The sequence below is a fragment of the Rhinolophus hipposideros genome, assembly GCF_964194185.1.
Source record: "Rhinolophus hipposideros genome assembly, chromosome: 5".
Taxonomy (NCBI): Eukaryota; Metazoa; Chordata; class Mammalia; order Chiroptera; family Rhinolophidae; genus Rhinolophus; species Rhinolophus hipposideros.
Window position 1 is genome coordinate 77,710,284 of NC_138051.1, and position 19,313 is coordinate 77,729,596.

The 19,313-nt window shown below is 43.8% G+C and overlaps 1 protein-coding gene across 3 annotated transcripts in view; it reads left to right on the top strand.

Annotated features, from left to right (window-relative positions):
• The window catches only part of PSEN1 (presenilin 1), a 63,395-nt gene extending 53,644 nt beyond the window's left edge, over positions 1 to 9,751 (top strand). For all 3 annotated transcript variants that reach the window (XM_081050070.1, XM_081050071.1, XM_081050072.1), the window contains exons 11-12: positions 3,730 to 3,848; positions 5,149 to 9,751. In XM_081050070.1, coding sequence (XP_080906196.1) covers positions 3,730 to 3,848; positions 5,149 to 5,304 — 275 coding nt within the window. In that variant the 3' untranslated portion in view covers positions 5,305 to 9,751. The remainder of the gene's footprint in view (positions 1 to 3,729; positions 3,849 to 5,148) is intronic.
• The last annotated feature ends 9,562 nt before the right edge of the window (positions 9,752 to 19,313 follow it).

Sequence of the window (19,313 nt, forward strand, 5' to 3'; positions counted from 1 at the left end):
AGCTCATTGTCTTCAATCTAGTGTGGAGGGCGCAGCTCACTGGCCCATGTGGGAATTGAACCGGCAACCGTGTTGTTAAAAGCTCCCGCTCTAACCAACTCAGCCATCCAGGAGCCCCTATGTTTAACCTCTTGAAGAACTGCCAGACTGTTTTGCAAAGCAACTATATTACCTTCCCACGAGTAATGTATGAATGTTTCAGTTTTTCCAAGTCCTTACCAACACTTGTTATTATCCGTCTTTATCATTCTGGTGGCTATAAAGTGGTATATCTCCTTGTGGTTTTGATTTGCATTTCCCTAATGGCTAATGATGTTGAGTATCTTTTTGTGTGCTTATTGGCCATTTGTATGTTTTCTTTGGAGAACTGTCTATTCAAGTCCTTTGCCCATTTTTTAAAATATATTTTATTGGGGAAGGGGAACAGGACTTTATTGGGGAACAGTGTGTACTTCCAGGACTTTTTTCCAAGTCAGGTTGTTGTCCTTTCAATCTTAGTTGTGGAGGGTGCCATTCAGCTTCAACTTGTTGTCCTTTCAGTCTTAGTTGTGGAGGGCGCAGCTCAGCTCCAGGTCCAGTTGCCGTTGCTAGTTGCAAGGGCCACAGCCCACCATCCCTTGTGGGAGTCGAACTGGCAACCTTGTGGTTGAGAGGACGCTCTCCAACCAACTGAGCCATCCGGGAGCTCAGCGGCAGCTCAGCTCAAGGTGCCGAGTTCAATATTAGTTGCAGGGCACAGTGTCCACCATCCCTTGCAGGACTCGAGGAATTGAACCGGCAACCTTGTGGTTGACAGCCCACTGGCCCATGTGGGAATCGAACCGGCAGCCTTCAGAGTTAGGAGCATGGAACTCTAACCGCCTGAGCCACCGGGCCGGCCCCCTTTGCCCATTTTTAAATTGTCTTTTAAAATTATTGAGTTGAAATGGTTCTTTATACATTCTAGATACAAGTTCCTTATCAGATAATTGCAAAATTTTCCTCCTGGATTATTTTCAAAAATTCATTTCTATACCATTTTTCCCCCCTGAAGAACTTAGTTTCTTTTAGTTAGTTTCTTATAACATTTAACATTTGGAATCAAAAGTTTTTCTGAGGGTATCATTTGTTTATCCTCTGTATGTGCCATGAGCTTTTTCTTATTCTTTTTAATTCTGATAACAACACTATGAGATAGGTCTGTAAACCCCATCTTAGAGCTGAGGAATTTGAGGATTAAAGAAATTAATGACCTTGCTCTGGATCACACAAGTACTTAAACGGAGAGGTAGACTCTTCCACAGCGCTGCCACTGGTGAGTGCATTCATCAGTCTGGGAAGGTTAGCAAGCCCTGTACTTCATAGCATCAGATTTCACAGGTCGTACGTATGTTTGTCTTTTCCACTAAGGAAGACTGCTCTGGCTTCCATGATTTAAGAAGAACAGTGGTTTCTCAGTAACATCTTATTAACCAGCACTCTGCTTTTTTCTCACCCACATGTAGAATAAACTGTACTTCTCAGGCCCATTCAGCCCCTATCTTATGGAAAAGATTTCTGTAACCCAGTCAACAAAACTTTAAGACCAGGATCAAATTCAGTAGGAAATAGTTATTTAACAACCAGAAAGATGAAAGCCAATTATAACATGTACAGAGTAATATTGGACCCTAAGTCAAAGCTTATCTTTTGAATCTATAATGTTTGCTTGAGTGTTTTATCTTTTTGAGAAGAACTTATCAGGTTAAAATTGTTAGACAGCAGAAAATCTAGGGCCTTTGCATTTCCATATAATTTTTAGGATGTGCTTGTCAATTTCTACAATACCCAAAGCAATTTTGAAAGAGGAGAAAAAAGTTGGTGGACTTAACATTATCTCATTTCAAAACTTACCCTAAAGCCATTGTGATCAGGAGAGGTACAAGGACAGGCATAGAAATCAGTAGAACAGAATTGAGAGTCCACAGTTAAACCCTTACATTTATGGTCAGTGATTCTGTACTTCATAAGATAGCATTAAGAGAAGAAATATTTGCACACCCACGTTCATAGCATTATTCACAATAGACGTGAGGTGGAAGCAACCTAAGTGTCAAATGAATGTATAAACAAAATGTAGTATATACATACAATAAAATATTACTTAGCTTAAAAAAGGAAGGAAATTCTGACACATGCTGTAACATGAATGAGCCTTGACATTATGCTAAGTGAAATAAGCCAGTCACAAAAAGACAAATACTGTATGATTCCACTTATGTAGAGTAGTCAAACTCAGAAGTAGAACGGTGGGTGCTGGGTGCTGGAGGGAGAGAAAAAGAAGTTACTGTTTAATGGGTATAGAGTTACAGTTTTGCAACATGAAAAGAGTTCTGTGGATAGATGGTGGCACAACAGTATGAATGTACATAATGCCACTGAACTGTATTCTTCCACAATGAAAATTTTTTTTTAAAAAAAAAGGACAAGAAGTCACAGACTGGGAGAAAAAATATTTTCAAACTATATTGTAAATCCTATCAAACCATATTGTAAGTTCTGTCAAAGAACTTGTATTTAGAATATATAAAGACTGCTTACAATGCATTGAATATAGGAAAATAACCCAATGAAAAATAGGGAAGTGCTTTGAATAGACATTTCACCAAAAAAGAAGTAAAAGGGTTAATGAACACATGAAAAGATACTCAACATCATTAATCAGAATGGCTATAATTAAAAAACTGGCAATACCAAGTGTTGGTGAGCATGTCAAGAAACTGGAACCCTCCTGCATTGCTGGTGGGAATATAAACTGGTACAGCCAGTATGAAAAAGAATTTGGCATTTTCTTAAACGCAAACTTACCATAGAACCCAGCAATTCCACTCCTAGGGATCTACCCAAAGGAAATGGAAACAATCTGTCCACAGAAAGATATGGATGTACAATAATGTTCATGGCAGCGTTATTCATAATAGCCGCAAACCAAAAACAATCTAAATGTTCATCAACTGGTAAATGCATAAACCATACATAGTATGTCTCTAAGTGGAAAACTCTTCATCTGTAAAAAGGAACAAACTACAGACACATGCAATATCATGGATAAATCTAAAAAATGTTACATGAAAGAAGCCAGTCACAAAAAACTTCATATCCTATTAGTCCATTTCTATAAAATGTCTATAAAAGGCAAATTTATATAGAGAGAAAGCATATCAGTGGTTGCTTAAGGCCTGGGGTGGGAGTGGGGATTAACAAAACAGGCATAAGTTATCTTATTGGCAAGATAGAAATGTGGGGGATTGTGATGATGGTTGTACAACTCGAAATTTTTTACAATCATTGAGTTGTACACTTACACAAATAGGTGAATTTTCTGAAATAAATTGTACCTCAACAAAGCTGTGTTTTAAAAAAGGAGATGATATGTCTCTCTCATAGGGGTTCTTGTGAGGATTTATTAGAACAAGTGCCAGCTAGAAAGTAGGCATTCAATGGATGACAATTATAATTTATTGTTACTATTTTTGATATGTAACAGCAGCATGTATGGTTAAGACCCCAGAGACATCCACATAGAGTCAGAAACTCCTATTGTAAAACACCAAAAAAGAAAAGGGAAAACCTAGCTGCAGCCTAATTTTGTATGAGATCATTTGCTGACTTCTCATTCAGTGCAGGGTGGAGTGGAGCATTTTTGACTTGTGAAATCATAGCAAAGAGTGACAAACTTTTTTTTTAATGTTTGTAATCTTTCCTTTTTAGGGGGAGTAAAACTTGGATTAGGAGATTTCATTTTCTACAGTGTTCTGGTCGGTAAAGCTTCCGCGACAGCCAGTGGAGACTGGAACACAACCATAGCCTGTTTTGTAGCCATATTAATTGTAAGTATACACACTAATAAAAACATGTCAGAACTCTCATCTCAAAACTCTGATCATGCTGTCCCTTTAAAGCAGTCCCATTTTAACTCCATCTGGGCTGAGTGTCCCAATCACCTGGGAACTTTTGAAAAACAAATTACTGGACTTCACCTAAGTAGTTCTCCACCTAGCCACACATTAAAATCACCTGGAAGCTTTTAACACTGCATTCTCACCTGAGAGATTTAATTGGTTTCAATTCTGTATCTTGTTTTTAAAGTTCCCCAGGTAATTCTGAAAGTGCTTTTGATTAGGAACCACTGCTTTAAGCAGCACAGATATGGAGGAAATTAACTGTCTTAAAGGAGTAAGTAGATCCTCACTTAGTCCCTGAGTTTGGTGGTGGTTTTGCAGTTAATGCCACAGGCTACAGCGTGCAGGGTTCCTGTGGGCAGCAAGTAGGAGGTGACACAAATTAACACCATGTGTGATCTCATGTAGATCTTACAGTTCTGTGAACCCTGAAGCTTTCATAACTGATTTCAGTAAATAATTCAGAAGATAGTTCTTACTGCTTTTTTTTTTTTTTTTACTAAAATGGGATATCTTTGATATATGCAAGTGGAGTTATATGAGAGCTTTTACATTGCATTTATTTTGTGATTACGTTTGTGATTCATCATAATATAACCAGTTACAATTTTCATGTATTTTATTTCTCTTTGGAGGTTAGTTTCCTGGGTGTGTTGTATCTTTTTAAGAAGAAAATGACTTACAGTGGTAAACCTGAAATGATACTCAGCCTCCAGAATTTATAGTTAGTGTCTCAGTAACTAGAGTAAAAAATGGACTGTATTATATGGCTGCTCTGTGTTTCCAAGAAAGCAGCAATATTCTTTCACAAACAAACTTTTACTGGTATGTTCATGAGCATCTTTGCCTCCACAAGCATAAAGACTGCTCTTCACCTCTGGGAATTTAGCCAGCCCAACTAAACGCACAGTAGCCAACTCACTATTTTCGATAGAAGTCTCTGTATTATTTAATTTTTTTCAAAAATAGTTTTACTTATTTTCAGTTTCTGTTTCTTACCTAGAATTAGGGGATGAAGAATCACAAAACGTATGCATAATGAACTCTGTGTTGCAAAGGAAAATAAAAGTTGTTTCCAGGTTTCATAGAAACATGTGTTCTAAAATTTAACCGGAAAGAATAGTATTCAGTTTACTAAATGAAAACCAAGATTTGTGGTTGAGTTGTTTTACATGAAATACTTTCATAATTATGTCTCAGTTTGAGTTTTCCCCCTTCTCCCCCACAGGGTTTGTGCCTTACGTTACTACTCCTCGCCATTTTCAAGAAAGCATTGCCAGCTCTTCCGATCTCTATCACCTTTGGGCTTGTCTTCTACTTTGCCACAGATTATCTTGTGCAGCCCTTTATGGACCAGTTAGCATTCCATCAATTTTATATCTAGCATATTTGCAATTAGAATCCCATGGATTTTTCTCCTTTGACTGTAATAAAATCTGGCAAGGACAAAGGTGTTTTCCTGTGTCCACTTCTAACAAAGTCAAGATTCCTGAATGGACTTTTTGCGGCTTCCTTCCAAGTCTTCCTGACCATCTGCACTGTTGGGCATTGGAAGGAGGTGTCTACAGAAAATGGTTCTGAACATGTATCATCATGGTAGACTGAGTCCCTCAGTTTAAAACAGCCAGATTTGAGGGACAAGGTCAAGGACAAGTGATGGGTCAAGAAGTTGCTGTGCTCCCACCAGCTTTTTGACCCTTGGTCACAGGCGGATTTTATCAACACTGCAGACTCTCAGGACTACCATTACCAAGCGGTTAAATGAAGTGATGGAAACCAAACAGGACTCATCGTCTTAAGCAACATGTTGGAAATCAACTTAATAAGTCTGTACTGAATTCTAAACCTTTTCAGGAGGTACTGAAGAGCAGGCACCAGCAGCAAAATGGAAAGGTGGAAAGGGGCTCAAACTTTCACTTTCAGACTTTTGTGCTGCAGACTTAACCATTTTTCAGTAAGACTTTTTTTTCACCTTGAGTCAAGTCAGAAGTATATAAGTTGATTTTGACACTTTTCGTTCTCAAGCACTGAAACTTATTACCATCCATGGTTGCCATTTCTGCCCAAGGCCAGTCTGAATTTATCTGAGGCTGCTTTATCTTAAAAGTGTTGACCTCAGTTTCCAAATTCAGTAATTTCTGGAAATAACAGAGCTATAACTTAATAATTCCCTATCACCGTTAGGTAAATTCCGGATTTACCACCAACTTCCTAATTTTTAGATGTTCTTGTAGGTTCACTTGTCCCTGATACCTCCTTTGTTCTCCATCTGTCCCTTTACTCCCCTCATAAACTGTTCTTTTACACAGCAAATAAGACAGCTCAGTTGTGATAGCAGATGATACGGTTCTTTAGGATTGTACCTTGTGTGGTACAAAGAATGTGTTATGAATCAGTACTATCAGCCTCGCTGTTGTCCTTTCTTCAACAGCAAATACTGTGTGCGCCCAAAGACAGTAGCATTAAAGAAGAGTAAAATGGCTGGTGAAGCACTTTCTGTCCTGGTTTTTCTTTTTTAACTACAGCCTGTTGTCTGATAGTAGGTTAGAATTCAAACCAGTAGCCAAAAGCTGGTGGTTTATAAAGTTTATGGATCAGTAGTATAAGTACAAAGCATAGTTTGGAGAAAGCCATGATGTCACTTGGCGAGCTGTGGGAAAACCTAGGGTCGGGGAGAACCAGCTACCAAGAGAAGAAAGAGGGATCCCCAGCAGCCCGTGGGACAAAATGAGCTAATGTCCCATGGGCACATGTTCAGGAGGGGATCCAAGTTGTCCCTCAAAAACTTCTCAGTGGGTGTTTTGTGGTTTTCCTTCTGCGCTCCCTTTTATTTCAGTGTAACTTTGTGTGAGATTGGGCAGTGGCGTTCAGGCCCTGTGCAGCTCAGCTGGACAGTGCACAAAACAGAGCCAGCAGCTGTGGGCACACAAGCTCCATGAAGCTTTACCAGGGCACAACCCTTCCTTGCCCACACACACCCCTCAGCCATGGTGATCTGACTGTAAGGATTGGTGAGGAACTCAGTTTCCCCCTGTGGCTAAACAGAGACCAGCTTTCTTCCTCCTCCTGCTTTCAGCCTATCCTGTGATCTGGTTTGGGGTTCTCCCTGGAATTTAGAATATTTGTTTTCTGTCATGGAATATTTCTTAGAAACTAACCTCAGGAGTATTGTGCTGGTACTAACCTGTGTGTGAGTAACAATTGGCTCATATTAGTCAGTTGAGAACAGTAGGAAAAGTAAGAGCTGTGCAAAGAAAGAGTGGGATATAGAGCAGTAGTTTGTTTCATCTCTTTTTTGTTGTTTACCCCCTTTTTTCCAAAATTCTCTTTTTTTTCCCTGAATATGTGGCAGTGTAAGTATTATCTTCTAGGAAGATGTGATACAGCAGCTACAGCAAAGCTACCTGAACACCCATTTATGATTTGAAGCGGTCTCGAGGGAGCCCTGATCTAGAGCAGTTTGTGTTAGGGTACCAAACATGCGGTATCTTTCATGAAAGGCTCATCTCAGAAGAGGATGTGTGGTATGTGTGTGGGTGTGTGTGTGTGTGTGTGTTATATCTGCCCTATGAATTATTGTCCCACGTAGAAAGATTATGATAAAGCTGTCACTTTCTACAAGATGGAACCATATCTCAGCATAGAAAACACATCTTATTTAAATCACCAATCTCAGATGCAGAGGTTTTTCTTCAAATCTTAGAATCCATTCAGTTGCCTCTGAAGTATCAAAATGCTAGTCTTCCACCATGAAAAATCACTGCCACCAGAGAAAATAGTAGCAATTCCACTGAGGATGTCCACTGTTGATTTCACACAGGCACAGGGGTGGTTGTGGAGCCAGGCAACACAAACAGTAAAGCATGAGCAGCCAAGCCAATCTGCTCAATTAAAACAAGGAAAAACACTAGGAAAAAGTGACCAGTGATGTCTGGGTCTGACTGGCATACAGAATAAAGAGTTTATATGCAGAAAGTTGCTGCAAATGCCTATGGAAATACCAACCATATTTGGAAGATTTGTAGTGTTTTCAAAGAAGAAAGGCTCACTTTCCTGTTTTTGATTTTTACTAGGTTAGTATGTAGTCTTAGGATTGATTGCAACTCTCACTATAAATGACTACATTTCTTGATCAGAAAAAATAGCTTTCTAAGTAACTTGAAACATTCGTAAGTGAGCAAATTATTGATCTCACTACAGAAGCAACAATTAAAGAGGTGGTGTTTTCACTCTTAAACTCCTAGATCCTCATGTGTTAAAAGTCCATTGGTTTTAAAAACCCTTCTTCCATAATAGACGCTTGAACAAATAATATGTTTAGTACTTGTCCTTTACTTGGCCTCTAAATACCTTATATATATACATATAGTCGTGATTATAATTTGTAAAATGTGAGACAGAAGTTAAGCTACCACATTAGATCCTCCAGGGTCAGGTGTCTCAAGGAAGCTTCTGATCCTGACCCCCACCCAGTGCCCAGCCTTCCATCTTTCCCCATTGACGCTCTAGCCCTGGAAGAAAAAGTTCAGAAACCACTATGAAAGGATTTATTCAGTGTCTTCTGTGGTGCTGGAGTCTAAAGATGCAAAGATGAATAAGATCTGTCCTCAGAATCCTGCTAAAGTCTCTTGTTTTCTGTATATGCCATTTTTAAGTTCTCTAAAATATTGGGTACTTGTCAATTATGCCTTTCAGTTACCGTTATTAAAATTGATGTTTACAAACTGATTTCATTCTTCCAGAAACCCATCCTTTCAGTAAAGTACTCCTTTTTCTCTAAATTTGCTTTTGGGTAAACTATACAGAACAGCCGACTTGCCATTCTCCCCACCTCCAAGGGTATCCTGCATGCCAAGTTTGGGAAGAGACTTGAAATATGGACATTTCTTTTTGCCCTGGGGTGAAACCATATCACTATCGTAAGTTTGAGCCCAGAAGTGATCTTTGTGATCTTCTCAACTCTTTTTAAATTCCCCAAACACAGGAGATTAAAAACATGGTTTCAGCTCTTCACAACGCTCGTTGAAATTGCCGAGCAGAGTATACGGACAAGGCTGTCCTCATGCTCAGGTCCCAGATCACATGGACAGTACCCTCTGAACAGTCCTCCCCTCAGGGAGGAGACACCTCAGAGGTGTGTGTGAAAAGTGAGCCCGGAGCTGAAATGAATTCTCTTGAATGTCAAGGCCGTTTCCCAGGACCTCAGGCAGCTGCAGCATTGCCCTGAGGAGGTAGTTGGGTCTTCCCTGGGCCCTGGAATGTTAGCACTTCAGTCTGGTCTGTATAGCAGGAAGGATTTCCCAGAAAGCAATTTTCCTTTTAAAATCAATAATTGCTGCAACAGGGCAGTTTCAAACTCAACTGGAATAGCGAGTACAGTGGTACCTCGGTTTACGAACGTAATCCACGAGCACTGAAACATCCGAAAACAGCCGACAGCTAGACCTCAGGATCTTGCATCAGGGGAAGCTGTGTGACATATTGGACTTCTGAGTCGTGTTTGAAAACCGAAGCATTTACTTCCGGTTTACGGCATTCATAAAACAAAATGTTTGTCTACAGAGATGTTTGAAAACCAAGGTACTACTGTATAAGATTGTCTTGTTTCCTGTGTGATTGGCGGGGCTGGGATGTGGGTTCAGCAGGATCATTTACACTCACGTGTTTATTGTCTGGCTTTTGCTTCTGAAGACACTGCTTTGTACATGTTTCAGACAGACTGTGAATGCATCTTTCCTAAATACCTTTCAAATTTTTGGTAATATGTTATTTTGACGGATGACTGCAGATTTTCCTGTATTCCGCAAATGAATAAAGCACGCATGAACCCATCTGTGCTAGCTTTCTTACATGAAAGGAGTATAACGTGTAACTGTGAGAAGTGTTCAGCAATGATCAGGAAGCAGTTTAGGAACACAAATGCATTGTTTTCTATCCTTAGTACAGAATAAAGTGGTATGGATAATAGCAGGCCATGCATCTGAAGAGTGTAATATTGAACTATTTATGAGATGTCTCAAAACGACTATTCTTAATACCTAGTTTCTGAAAAATATTTTTCTAGAGAATATTTAACTCAAGTTAATGTATAAACTGTCAAAACAAGAACTTAAGGACATTTTGTTGTAGTACAATGCAGATACTTCATGTGCTAGAGGATGATGGTCTTTTAAAAATTATTATGTAGAGCACATCAATGGTAAAAAGCAACATTTATTGACCTGGTAGAGCATACATTGTCCTATCACTCTATTCCCAAACTCTACACAACCTTTTGTTTCTAAACAGTGAATAACAGGCACAATATTGGGAGTTATGGATCAGAAATAAGTTTGTGGCAGAAAAACCATAGTTGACCATTGTCTTCCGAAGGAGCATATAAGAGATGGATGCATTCCTGGCTACACTGGGTAAGGGCATCAAGAAGCAGAGGAGGTGGCCATTCCCTTCTTTGGGAATCACAGCATCATTTGCATTTACGAATCTTGTAGGCAGCGTCACTCGAGTCTGCCACAGAAGCATCGTGGTTTGTCCTCATCGGCTGGGAGAGTTGTCTGATTTTTAGGGGCCCTGAGAGTGGTGCCTTTGAGAGAGAATTTCCTGGAGCAGGGTTAAGAAGCAAGAGAAATGAGGCCAGATTTTCTGCATCACTAGGTAAGTACCACAGTTTTCTGTAACCCGGCCATTGTGCCTGGGGCCGCTTGCTTATGTGTGCTGTGTGTGGGGGGAGAGAGAAAGAGACCCGCCCACCAGTAGCTTAGGATCTGGTTAAAAGTGAAGTGACAGCGTACTTGAGTACAAGGAAGTCGAGTGTTGGCTCACTACATTGAATTTGAGTGGGAATACACAGGAAAGGAGGGAGCCACAAAAGACATGGTTTAAGATCAGAGTTTTCTCCAGAAACAGAAAATTTAAGCCAAATTTGGGAAGAAGAGAATAATCGGAATTGGCAAGAAGGCAAAGAACATTCATTTAAAAACAAAATCAGGAAGGAAGAAGTATTTGGGAGACACCCAAAGATAATTGGTTTTTGAGTTAAGGTGACGATTTATCCAAAGGAAAACCCAATTAGCAAACCAAATCTGTTTCCATATTTACTTAGAATGTCCCTCCTTCGTGATGTGACTTGTAGAAGTCATGGAGGAGGATAACCTAACACGGGCCTTTCAACATAAGAATCTCTCACACTTGACAAAGATCGATTCTCTTACCCGGGCCAGCACTTCTAGGCCTGCCATGCCTTGCCCTCTGAGGGAGAGACGGAAGAGCGTCAGACACCAGGTTTGTTGGAGACCTAATTCTTAGGAGAAGAGGCGACATACTCTTGATGCCTCTGTCTCCCCCGCCCCCAAGATTGCTTTAATTATGTGGTCACCCAGGGTAAGTCCTCATGCAAAAGAGAAGGATTTTGTGACCATTTTAGCCACAGCATACCAGCAAAGTAGACTGCAGGTAAAATTGTGACTGTGATTAATTCTCTTGGGTAGTAGCCCTAGTCAGGAACCACTGCACTCAAAGGTATACATACAAAGATGATTTTAAAGTGGAGACGATGCGGGGAACAACATGAAACTTAATTGTTTAGTGAGATGACTGGGTTTTAACTTGCATGAGCCAGATAGGTGGGAATGTATGATTTCTTCAGATTTTCTGAAATGTTGACAATGACCTCTGCCATCCTGCCATTATCATCGTGGAGATCTGACTGGGAAGCCTTGTTTCAGACTCCTAACCCGCTTCCTCACCTCTTTCCCTCCCTGTTTAGGGGTCTGCTCTGGAAGAACCCAGGCGGAAACTCAACCAGTTTGAAAACGTCATTGGGCTGGGGGGACTGTAACATACCAGGGGAAGGGGAAGGGCTTTTCTGTCCCTGGTAACCTGCACAGGCCTTCCAGGGCACAGTCTGAGGACACCATGAGGGTGTCTGTGCTCTAGGGGACGGCTGGGAGAGTGGGCCAGACTTCACATTTTGTTAATATGGCTACTCTGGCTCTCAGGGTACTGCAGTGGGCATTCAGCAGTGAGTTCCGTGGCTGTTTGTTAAGGGCCTTAACTTTTGTTAGATCCCCACAGTGAAGCCAGCCTGCCTGGGGCGTAATGTGCTATTGACGGCATGGCCTGTTTGACTCTCTGGTGATGGAGGATACTGCTGGAAGCCAGGGCGCCCATTTTGTGTTATAGGCCCATGACCCCAGAGCTGCCTGCTCTAGGGAGAGACAGGGACCAGTGCCCTCTGCCCCTGTCCACGTGCAGCAAATCATCCTTTGGGAGAGACTTTTTCTAATGGGCAAGGAATTCCCTTTCCCCCCTTGTGCTCTAGATAAATTCACTTGTTACAAGTGATTACACAACCTTTGTCATTAAAAGATATGATTCACCAAGACACTCCAAACATTTGATAATTGTTGCATGAATTGATTTTCATTTTCAAGTCAAATGCATTGGTAAACATTTTTGTGAGGGGAGGCAGGTGAGCTGACCCAGAGAGTCCTGGTCCTGTCCCAGGAGAAGTTCACTGGGAACCTGGCCTGGGGACCTCCACCAGCCACTGTGCCCAGCCAGGCTGACGTGTAGCAGTGCTCTGGGCTCCCTCCCCACTGGCCCCTGGCTGTTTGGAAGGTTCTGCCCGCCGCCTTTCAGTGGCAGCACTCCAGCCTTCCAGCAGGCAGGGTGGGTGGGGAGGAGGGTGAGGCCTGGCGCCCCCTCCGTGGGCCCCTACCCTTGGGGCTGGAGACAAGTCTGGCCGCATCTCCCAACCGGGAACTGGGCCAACCCAGCTGTTTCCTGCAGCCCCTCCCTGATTCACCCCCTCTCTGCCCCATCTCAGCGCAGGTTTCTCACTGCCCAGCCCCCTTCCTCCCACACTGTGTTGCCCCAGGATTCTGTCTCTGGCTGGGGAGAGCCCCCCCAGGCCCTGCTCCTTCCTTTCATTTCCGTGAGGTTTGACATTCCTGTGGCTCTTACCCCTCCCGACATTCTGCTTGTCATTTTCAGAGCAAGCCAGCCTTTGTCTGCAGACTGGATCCCTGCACAGGGAAACTGACAGAGGAACATGTCCTGTGAACCAGATGAGGGGAGCCAACGTGGGCAAATTCACAGACCGTGGGGTGTGCACCTCCCTCAGGTGTGGGGACCAGCTGCCCGGGTGGTAGGAGGGAGCTGGGTGCGTGTCTTCACCATCCCATCCCTGGGCTCCTGGGAGTTGCTCAATCAGTGTTTGTTGAATAAATGAAGTAACCGTGGATTAGGGGTCCACAGGAAGGGATTTGCATGCAGGAAGATGTAAACAGGGCACGTGTGTGGGAACATGTTTTAAGTAAGAACAAACATTAACCAGTTTACAAGCATGTGCTGGAGACTGGAGCCTGCAGTCAGTTAGCCTTATCTGCTTGAGACTAGTGTTTATAAACAGGTGGTCAGGGTTGAATCCAAACAGGATTCCTCCCCAGGACACATTCGTGACACCTTGAGAAATGTCTGGCTTTGTCCTGGTTCAGTGTCACCATGTTAACTGTGGGAGGAATAGAGGATAGTGCAGTTCTTAATACTCATTTAACCAAGAAGAACTCCAGAGGAACCTACTTGCTCCGTAAAACCACTGTCCATCAAGCACATACGAGGACTATGGCTCGGACACCATGCTAAGTCCCTCACAAGCATTGTCTTGGGTCACCCTCATCCGACCTCGGAGTAGGGACCTGTTATCCTCATGTTACGGGTGAGAAAATGGGAGCTTTGAGAAGATGAGAAACAGCCCCAGACTCACACACAGCAAGAAAGTGGGAGAGGCTGCCCCAGCCCAGGGAGGTCTGAAGCCAAAGCCCATGTTTCTTAGGGGTGCGGGAGACCCGTTTCTGTCAAACTGGATCGGTGCTCTGGGCCTCTGTTTTCTCCTTAGTAAAATGCAGTCTGACAATGTTTCTCAAATTTTCTCACTAAAGCTGCCCCAGCATGAGAGGACCTGAGCTCCTAGGCAGCCCAAAGTGGCGGCCACAGGGTAAAAAAGTTTCTATTTCATAAGATATTTTGTTGTTTTATTCTGGTAAAATACACATAAAATTTACCGTCTTAATCTTTTTAAGCGTATAGTTCAGTGGTATTAAGTGCATGCATGATGTTGTGTGACCATCGCCACCATCCATCCCCAGGCCTCTTCATCCTGCAAAACCGAAAGTCTGTGCCCATTAAACACCAGCTCCCCATTCTTCCCTCCCTGAGCCCCTGGCAACCAAGCGTCCTACTTTCTGTGTCTATGAATTTGACTACTCTAGGTATCTCGTATACGTGGAATCATATATTATTTGTCTTTTTCTATCTGGCTTATTTCACTTAGCATAATGCTCTCTAGGTTCATCCATGTTGTTATATGTTTGTTTTAATATAAAAATAGCCACAACAGCGTCATAAACCATCACCCAAAAATATTTAACCTCCTCCCGGCATACACACACTCCCAGTCTTAAAGCTGATGTTCCCAGAAGCTGTGCCTTGTCTACTTGGTGTCTTTGTGTCCCCAAGAGGACTTATCCCAGACTGGAAGCATTCCTCCCCACGCTCGCCGACCAGTCCAGCCGCATCCCAGCTGGACTTCAGGGTCTGTGCTGAGTGGGGCCTGTGCTGGAGGTTCCTCATGGGCCATGTGTATGTGCACCCTCCATCTCTCTGCTGCCCTCCTTTATTCTCAGCCCCTGGGACTGTTGTGTCTTGGAAATTTTCAATTTTAGTGCTTATTTTTGTTTACATTCATCAATTGTCTTCTTTTGAAAATGAAGAAACCACCATGCATAAAGGTTAACTTGCCAGAGATGTCCCGGCCAGACTCCAATCCAGGCTGGCCAACTGCGCAGGCTCCAGACGCCCCCCCACCCACGCCCACTGCCTCCCACACTCAGGCCCGCATGCACAGCCCCCACCATGATGGAATTCAGCAGGCCGCCGTCATCTGTGCGTTAGCGTTCTGTTCTGCTAACCAGAATCCCATCTGCTCTGCGGTTCTGTTGTGCCAAATTTGTGCAGGTCTGCAGTCCCTTATTTGCAACTTAGGAATTCAAAGTTCTGAAAATTGAAAGGTTTCTCATAAGTTTGGGAGACCTGGCCTGCCTGAACTCTGTGAGGCTGTTGAGAGCTTCAGTGTATCCTGTTTAGGTGAATATTTATGTTTTTCTGCAGAGCTGAGTGTGTGTGTGGTTTTTTGTTGTGCTTTTTGGTGGTTTTGTGTTGATTAAAGAGGGCTTCCGGACCCTGCTGGGGGTGGTATATCATATACAAGTTAGTAACTTCTAAAATCTGAAGAAGTCTCCATTCTGGAGCACATTTGGCCGTAAGAGTTTCTGATAAAGGATTGGGACCTAGATATATGTAACAGGATTGTAGTTATATAAAAGCTGTGAAAATAAAGAGCTTCGACCTAGTTTTATGTCTGTATATTAGGTGGCATTTCACTCCAAATACAGGGATCCCGGATAATACGTCCGAAAATTACTAAAGCTAGAAAAGCACTGCAAAAAATGAAGTTAGTATTTCCCCCCTAGTTTAAGTTGAAGTCTATTTTGGGAAGTTTGTTTCTGAATTGTGAGGCGCTGGCCCTCTGACTTTCTGGGTAATGTTTCCAGGCCTTTGGCACAAGGCAAAGACACCTCTCAGTTTCTGGGCTGAGAAACATCCAAATAGAGCAGAGGAGATGAGATGTGCCCTGGGAGTGTGGTGGAGGGAGACCAAGAGGGAAAGATTCGCAGAGCCTCGGCTGCTGGCCTCTGGGGTCCCAATCCAGGACCCTCCCCCGCAGCCCACCAGGACAACAGCAACAGCAGGAGACACTGAGCCAGACACACAGGGTCCGTAGCAGGAGAACGAAGACTTGCCCTCTTGGCAATGAGCAATGGAGCGCCGCTGCTCAACTGTAGGACACCAGGTTTGCTCTGGACGCCAGGGCACTCCCCTGAGCTGAGATGGACCCTTTAGGTCTGTGCTCTGCAGGCTGGCCCCACACCTGCAAGGACTTCTGTGGGGGCTTAGGTCCCTCTGCCACTCAGGGAGTGGTGGGTGGGCGAGGGTGGGCTCCTCGTACCAGCTCCTTTAATGTCTCCAGGAGTTCAGGTGACCAGCTTCTCCAGAGAAGACTGTAGCCCAGATGCTTGCAGTGTGTGAGTGTGTGTGTGTGTGTGCGTGTGTGCGTGTGTGTGTGTGCGTGTGTATGTGTTCTCATGTGAAGGAAGGGGATCAGATCTCTGAGGCTGGAGCTGCTGGGTGGGGGCCAATCAGGACAGGTCTGGAAAGCCCCTTCCTCTGCCTTTTTGTTGCTGTCCTCCTGGCTCTGGTCCCCTGCCCCACAGCAGTGTCCTGTCCCAGCCCAAGTGTCTTCACAGGGCCTCACCCTCCTCCTGGTGCCCTTTCCCAGAGCCTGAATTGAAGGTGGGGCAGATGGGGTGGGTACCTATCAGGCCCAATGTCACTGAGGGACATCCCAGGACTTGTGTTCTTTCTCTCTGGATGGCCCTCATATCTGCGGGAAGGTCGGGGAGCTATATTCCTGTCCCAGCTTTGAGACTAAAACTCCCTCCAGAGGCTCTGTGACTTATCTTAGCCACTTGCCAGACATACTGAGCATTGTACTTCCACTCCCCTGGTCTTGCTTGATGTTTCAAGGTCCCGATTTATTTATGGCAGCAAGAGAAAGGAAAGAGGATTGGTGTGAGTTCTGGAAGCACTACATCTCAAGTTGAGGGGCAGACTGAAATTGAATGTTTTAACACTCTCCTGCCCTGCCCCCCATCTTGATGTTGAATGACTCTATCAGGGGAAACGCATACCGTGTTTCCCCGAAAATAAGACCTATCCGGACAATTAGTTCTAATGCATCTTTTGGAGCAAAAATTAATATAAGACCCAGCCTTATTTTACTATAAGACTGGGTCTTAATATAATATAATAATAGTATCATATAATATAATACAATACAATACAATATAATACAATACAAAATAATATAATTAATATATAATATATAATACAGGGTCTTATATTAATTTTTGCTCCAAAAGACGCATTAGAGCTGATGGTCTGGCTAGCTCTTATTTTTGGGGAAACACTGTCTATGTGTTGGAAGGTGGGGAGAAGGCAGAGTGATAAATGGAGAAATCCTCCAGTGTGAAGTGTTCCTTTTTCCTTTTGAATTCCTAGTGGGCTGTAGCATAGGTTCTGTGTCTTTTATAGTGGAAATATTTGAATATTCAGGTTGTAAGATTTGTTTTATTCTAAATTAACACACAGCACTAGAATGCAATGCCGTGCTAACATAAGCCCCCCAAAGGCAGGATGATCGGTGTGTCGGAGCCCAGGGCTTGGGGGAGCTGATGGAGCATCTCTTCCCAACTGTGTCCAGTGATATTACCTTTGTAGATTGAACACAGCCATGGGGTACTTACACCATGGAAATTGATAAAGGCTCCAAAGCAGCCCTTTTTCTCCTCCGGAGAGCTGGTCACCAAACATTTACCACTACTGGACGGGTCTCTCTCCAGCTTCTGGCACAGCGTAGGCACTCAGATATGCAAGGAACGAATAAATGAGTGAACAACCATCACCAAAAAAAAAAAAAAAAACAACACAAAAACGAAGAAGAGAAACAGCATTTTCTAAGTTCAGCTCAACAAATGTTGTGTGCTAGGTGCTGCAGGAAGAGCAGAAACTTGTTTTCTGGGGTAGCCCAGCATCTGACCTTCCCATCTGGGGCAGCGGCCAACTCTCATTTCTCAGGTCCTGGAATGCTCCTGTTGGGGTTGAAGTCTACAAGGACCATTCAGGGCTTTCTCCGGAGGTGGCACGGGTCATGGTTACCTAAAAGTGGTGGTGGCAGTAGTCTGGTGTCAACAGGATAGGTCCTAACCAGAACTACTCCTGGGTCATGAACTATGACATTGGCAGGGATTCCAGCCCATTTCTGTGCCTGATTCTCCAGCTTCCTGTCCATTCCATAAGCTCCCAATGTTCTGCCTCTAAGCAACTTTTCTGTTTCAGTTAATGACGTTCTTTTCTGTGGTTTGCAAGAATTCTGTGTCAGATCAGGTTAGACATGCAGAGATCTATTGAGGAAAATGCTGGGGAGGATAAATGGGAGGGAGTAGGAGCTGGGAGAGCCTTCAGCATGCGGTGCAGACCTGAGGTGTGGCAGCTGCAGCTGTCAATCAACTGTGCTTACCACATTATACTTTCTTGAGGGGCACCTTCAGGACCCCCACAAATATCTAGTACAGGGTACAATGATGAAAGAGATCACTGCCCTTGTGAAGTTCACAATTTAGAGGAAGAAAAAGAGGCAAATGTATCACTGCACTGGTTTGCAAGTACACAGAGGCTGGTGTAGGGAAGGCCTCCTGGAGGAGGCGCATCCCAGGAGCCCTGAGGTTCTTGGGGTTTTGCCCTTTCCCTTTCTCTCCAGCTTTCCATCCCAACCCAACCTCACAAAGAGATCTGGCCTCTTCTTTGCCGTACCCCTGGATCTGCAATCTGCAAAGCTGATCAAAATGTAGGGAATCCAGGATATGGGTAGGTGGAAGGGAGCATGGGGCAGGGGGAACTAACTTTTATTGAGCACCTCGTAGGAGATTTACAGAAGCCATTTTCTTCCCTACTATGCCAGCCTCTGTGTGAGGCTCAGGTGAGCCAGCTGAGACTTGAGGAGGTGACATAACTTGCCCAAGTTCACACACAATGAGAGGCAGAGCAGATCCCCAGCCCAGGTCTGTTTGCCTCCCAAGGCTGTACTCCTGTCCCCCTGGGCTACCCCTGCCCCCAGGTGGAAGGGAGTCTCCTGCAGCCAGTGAGTGGCACAGGGCCAGTGCAGAGGGAAAGATTCAGTGAGTCTTACACTTTTCCTGGCATTTTCTTTCTAAGCCACAATTTGTGTGTGTGTGTGTGTGTGTGTGTGCACACCAGTTGTGCACACCATTTTCTGGTGAACAATTATGTGCTGGGCATGTGCTCACAACATCCCTCTGAGGTAGCAGGATGTGAGGCTTGAAGAGGTGAAGTACTTGCCCAAGGCAGTAACTGTCGGAGCCCAGGTGGTGGGTCCAAGGCTGCCCCTTAACACTGTGTGAGGGTTCTGCTTCCCTAAACTCTGGGTCTTCTTTGCAGTTGGGTGGAGAGTAATTAAATCAGGGGCCTGGGTGTCTAAGAAGTGATCGTAGAGGAAAAACAGGAACGGATCAGAAAGGTGCCTCACCGCCCACCCACAGCCCCAGCAGGAGAAGCAGCTTCCTCCCACTTTACAGGGGACCTTTGACCAAGCTCAGAAAATTCCTGGCTGATGGGGCCAGGGAGTAGGGCTTTTTGAATGCAAGAAACTATTTTCCTTTTCTAGAGAGGCTTTGGGTAATTCCACTCCCTTTTCTC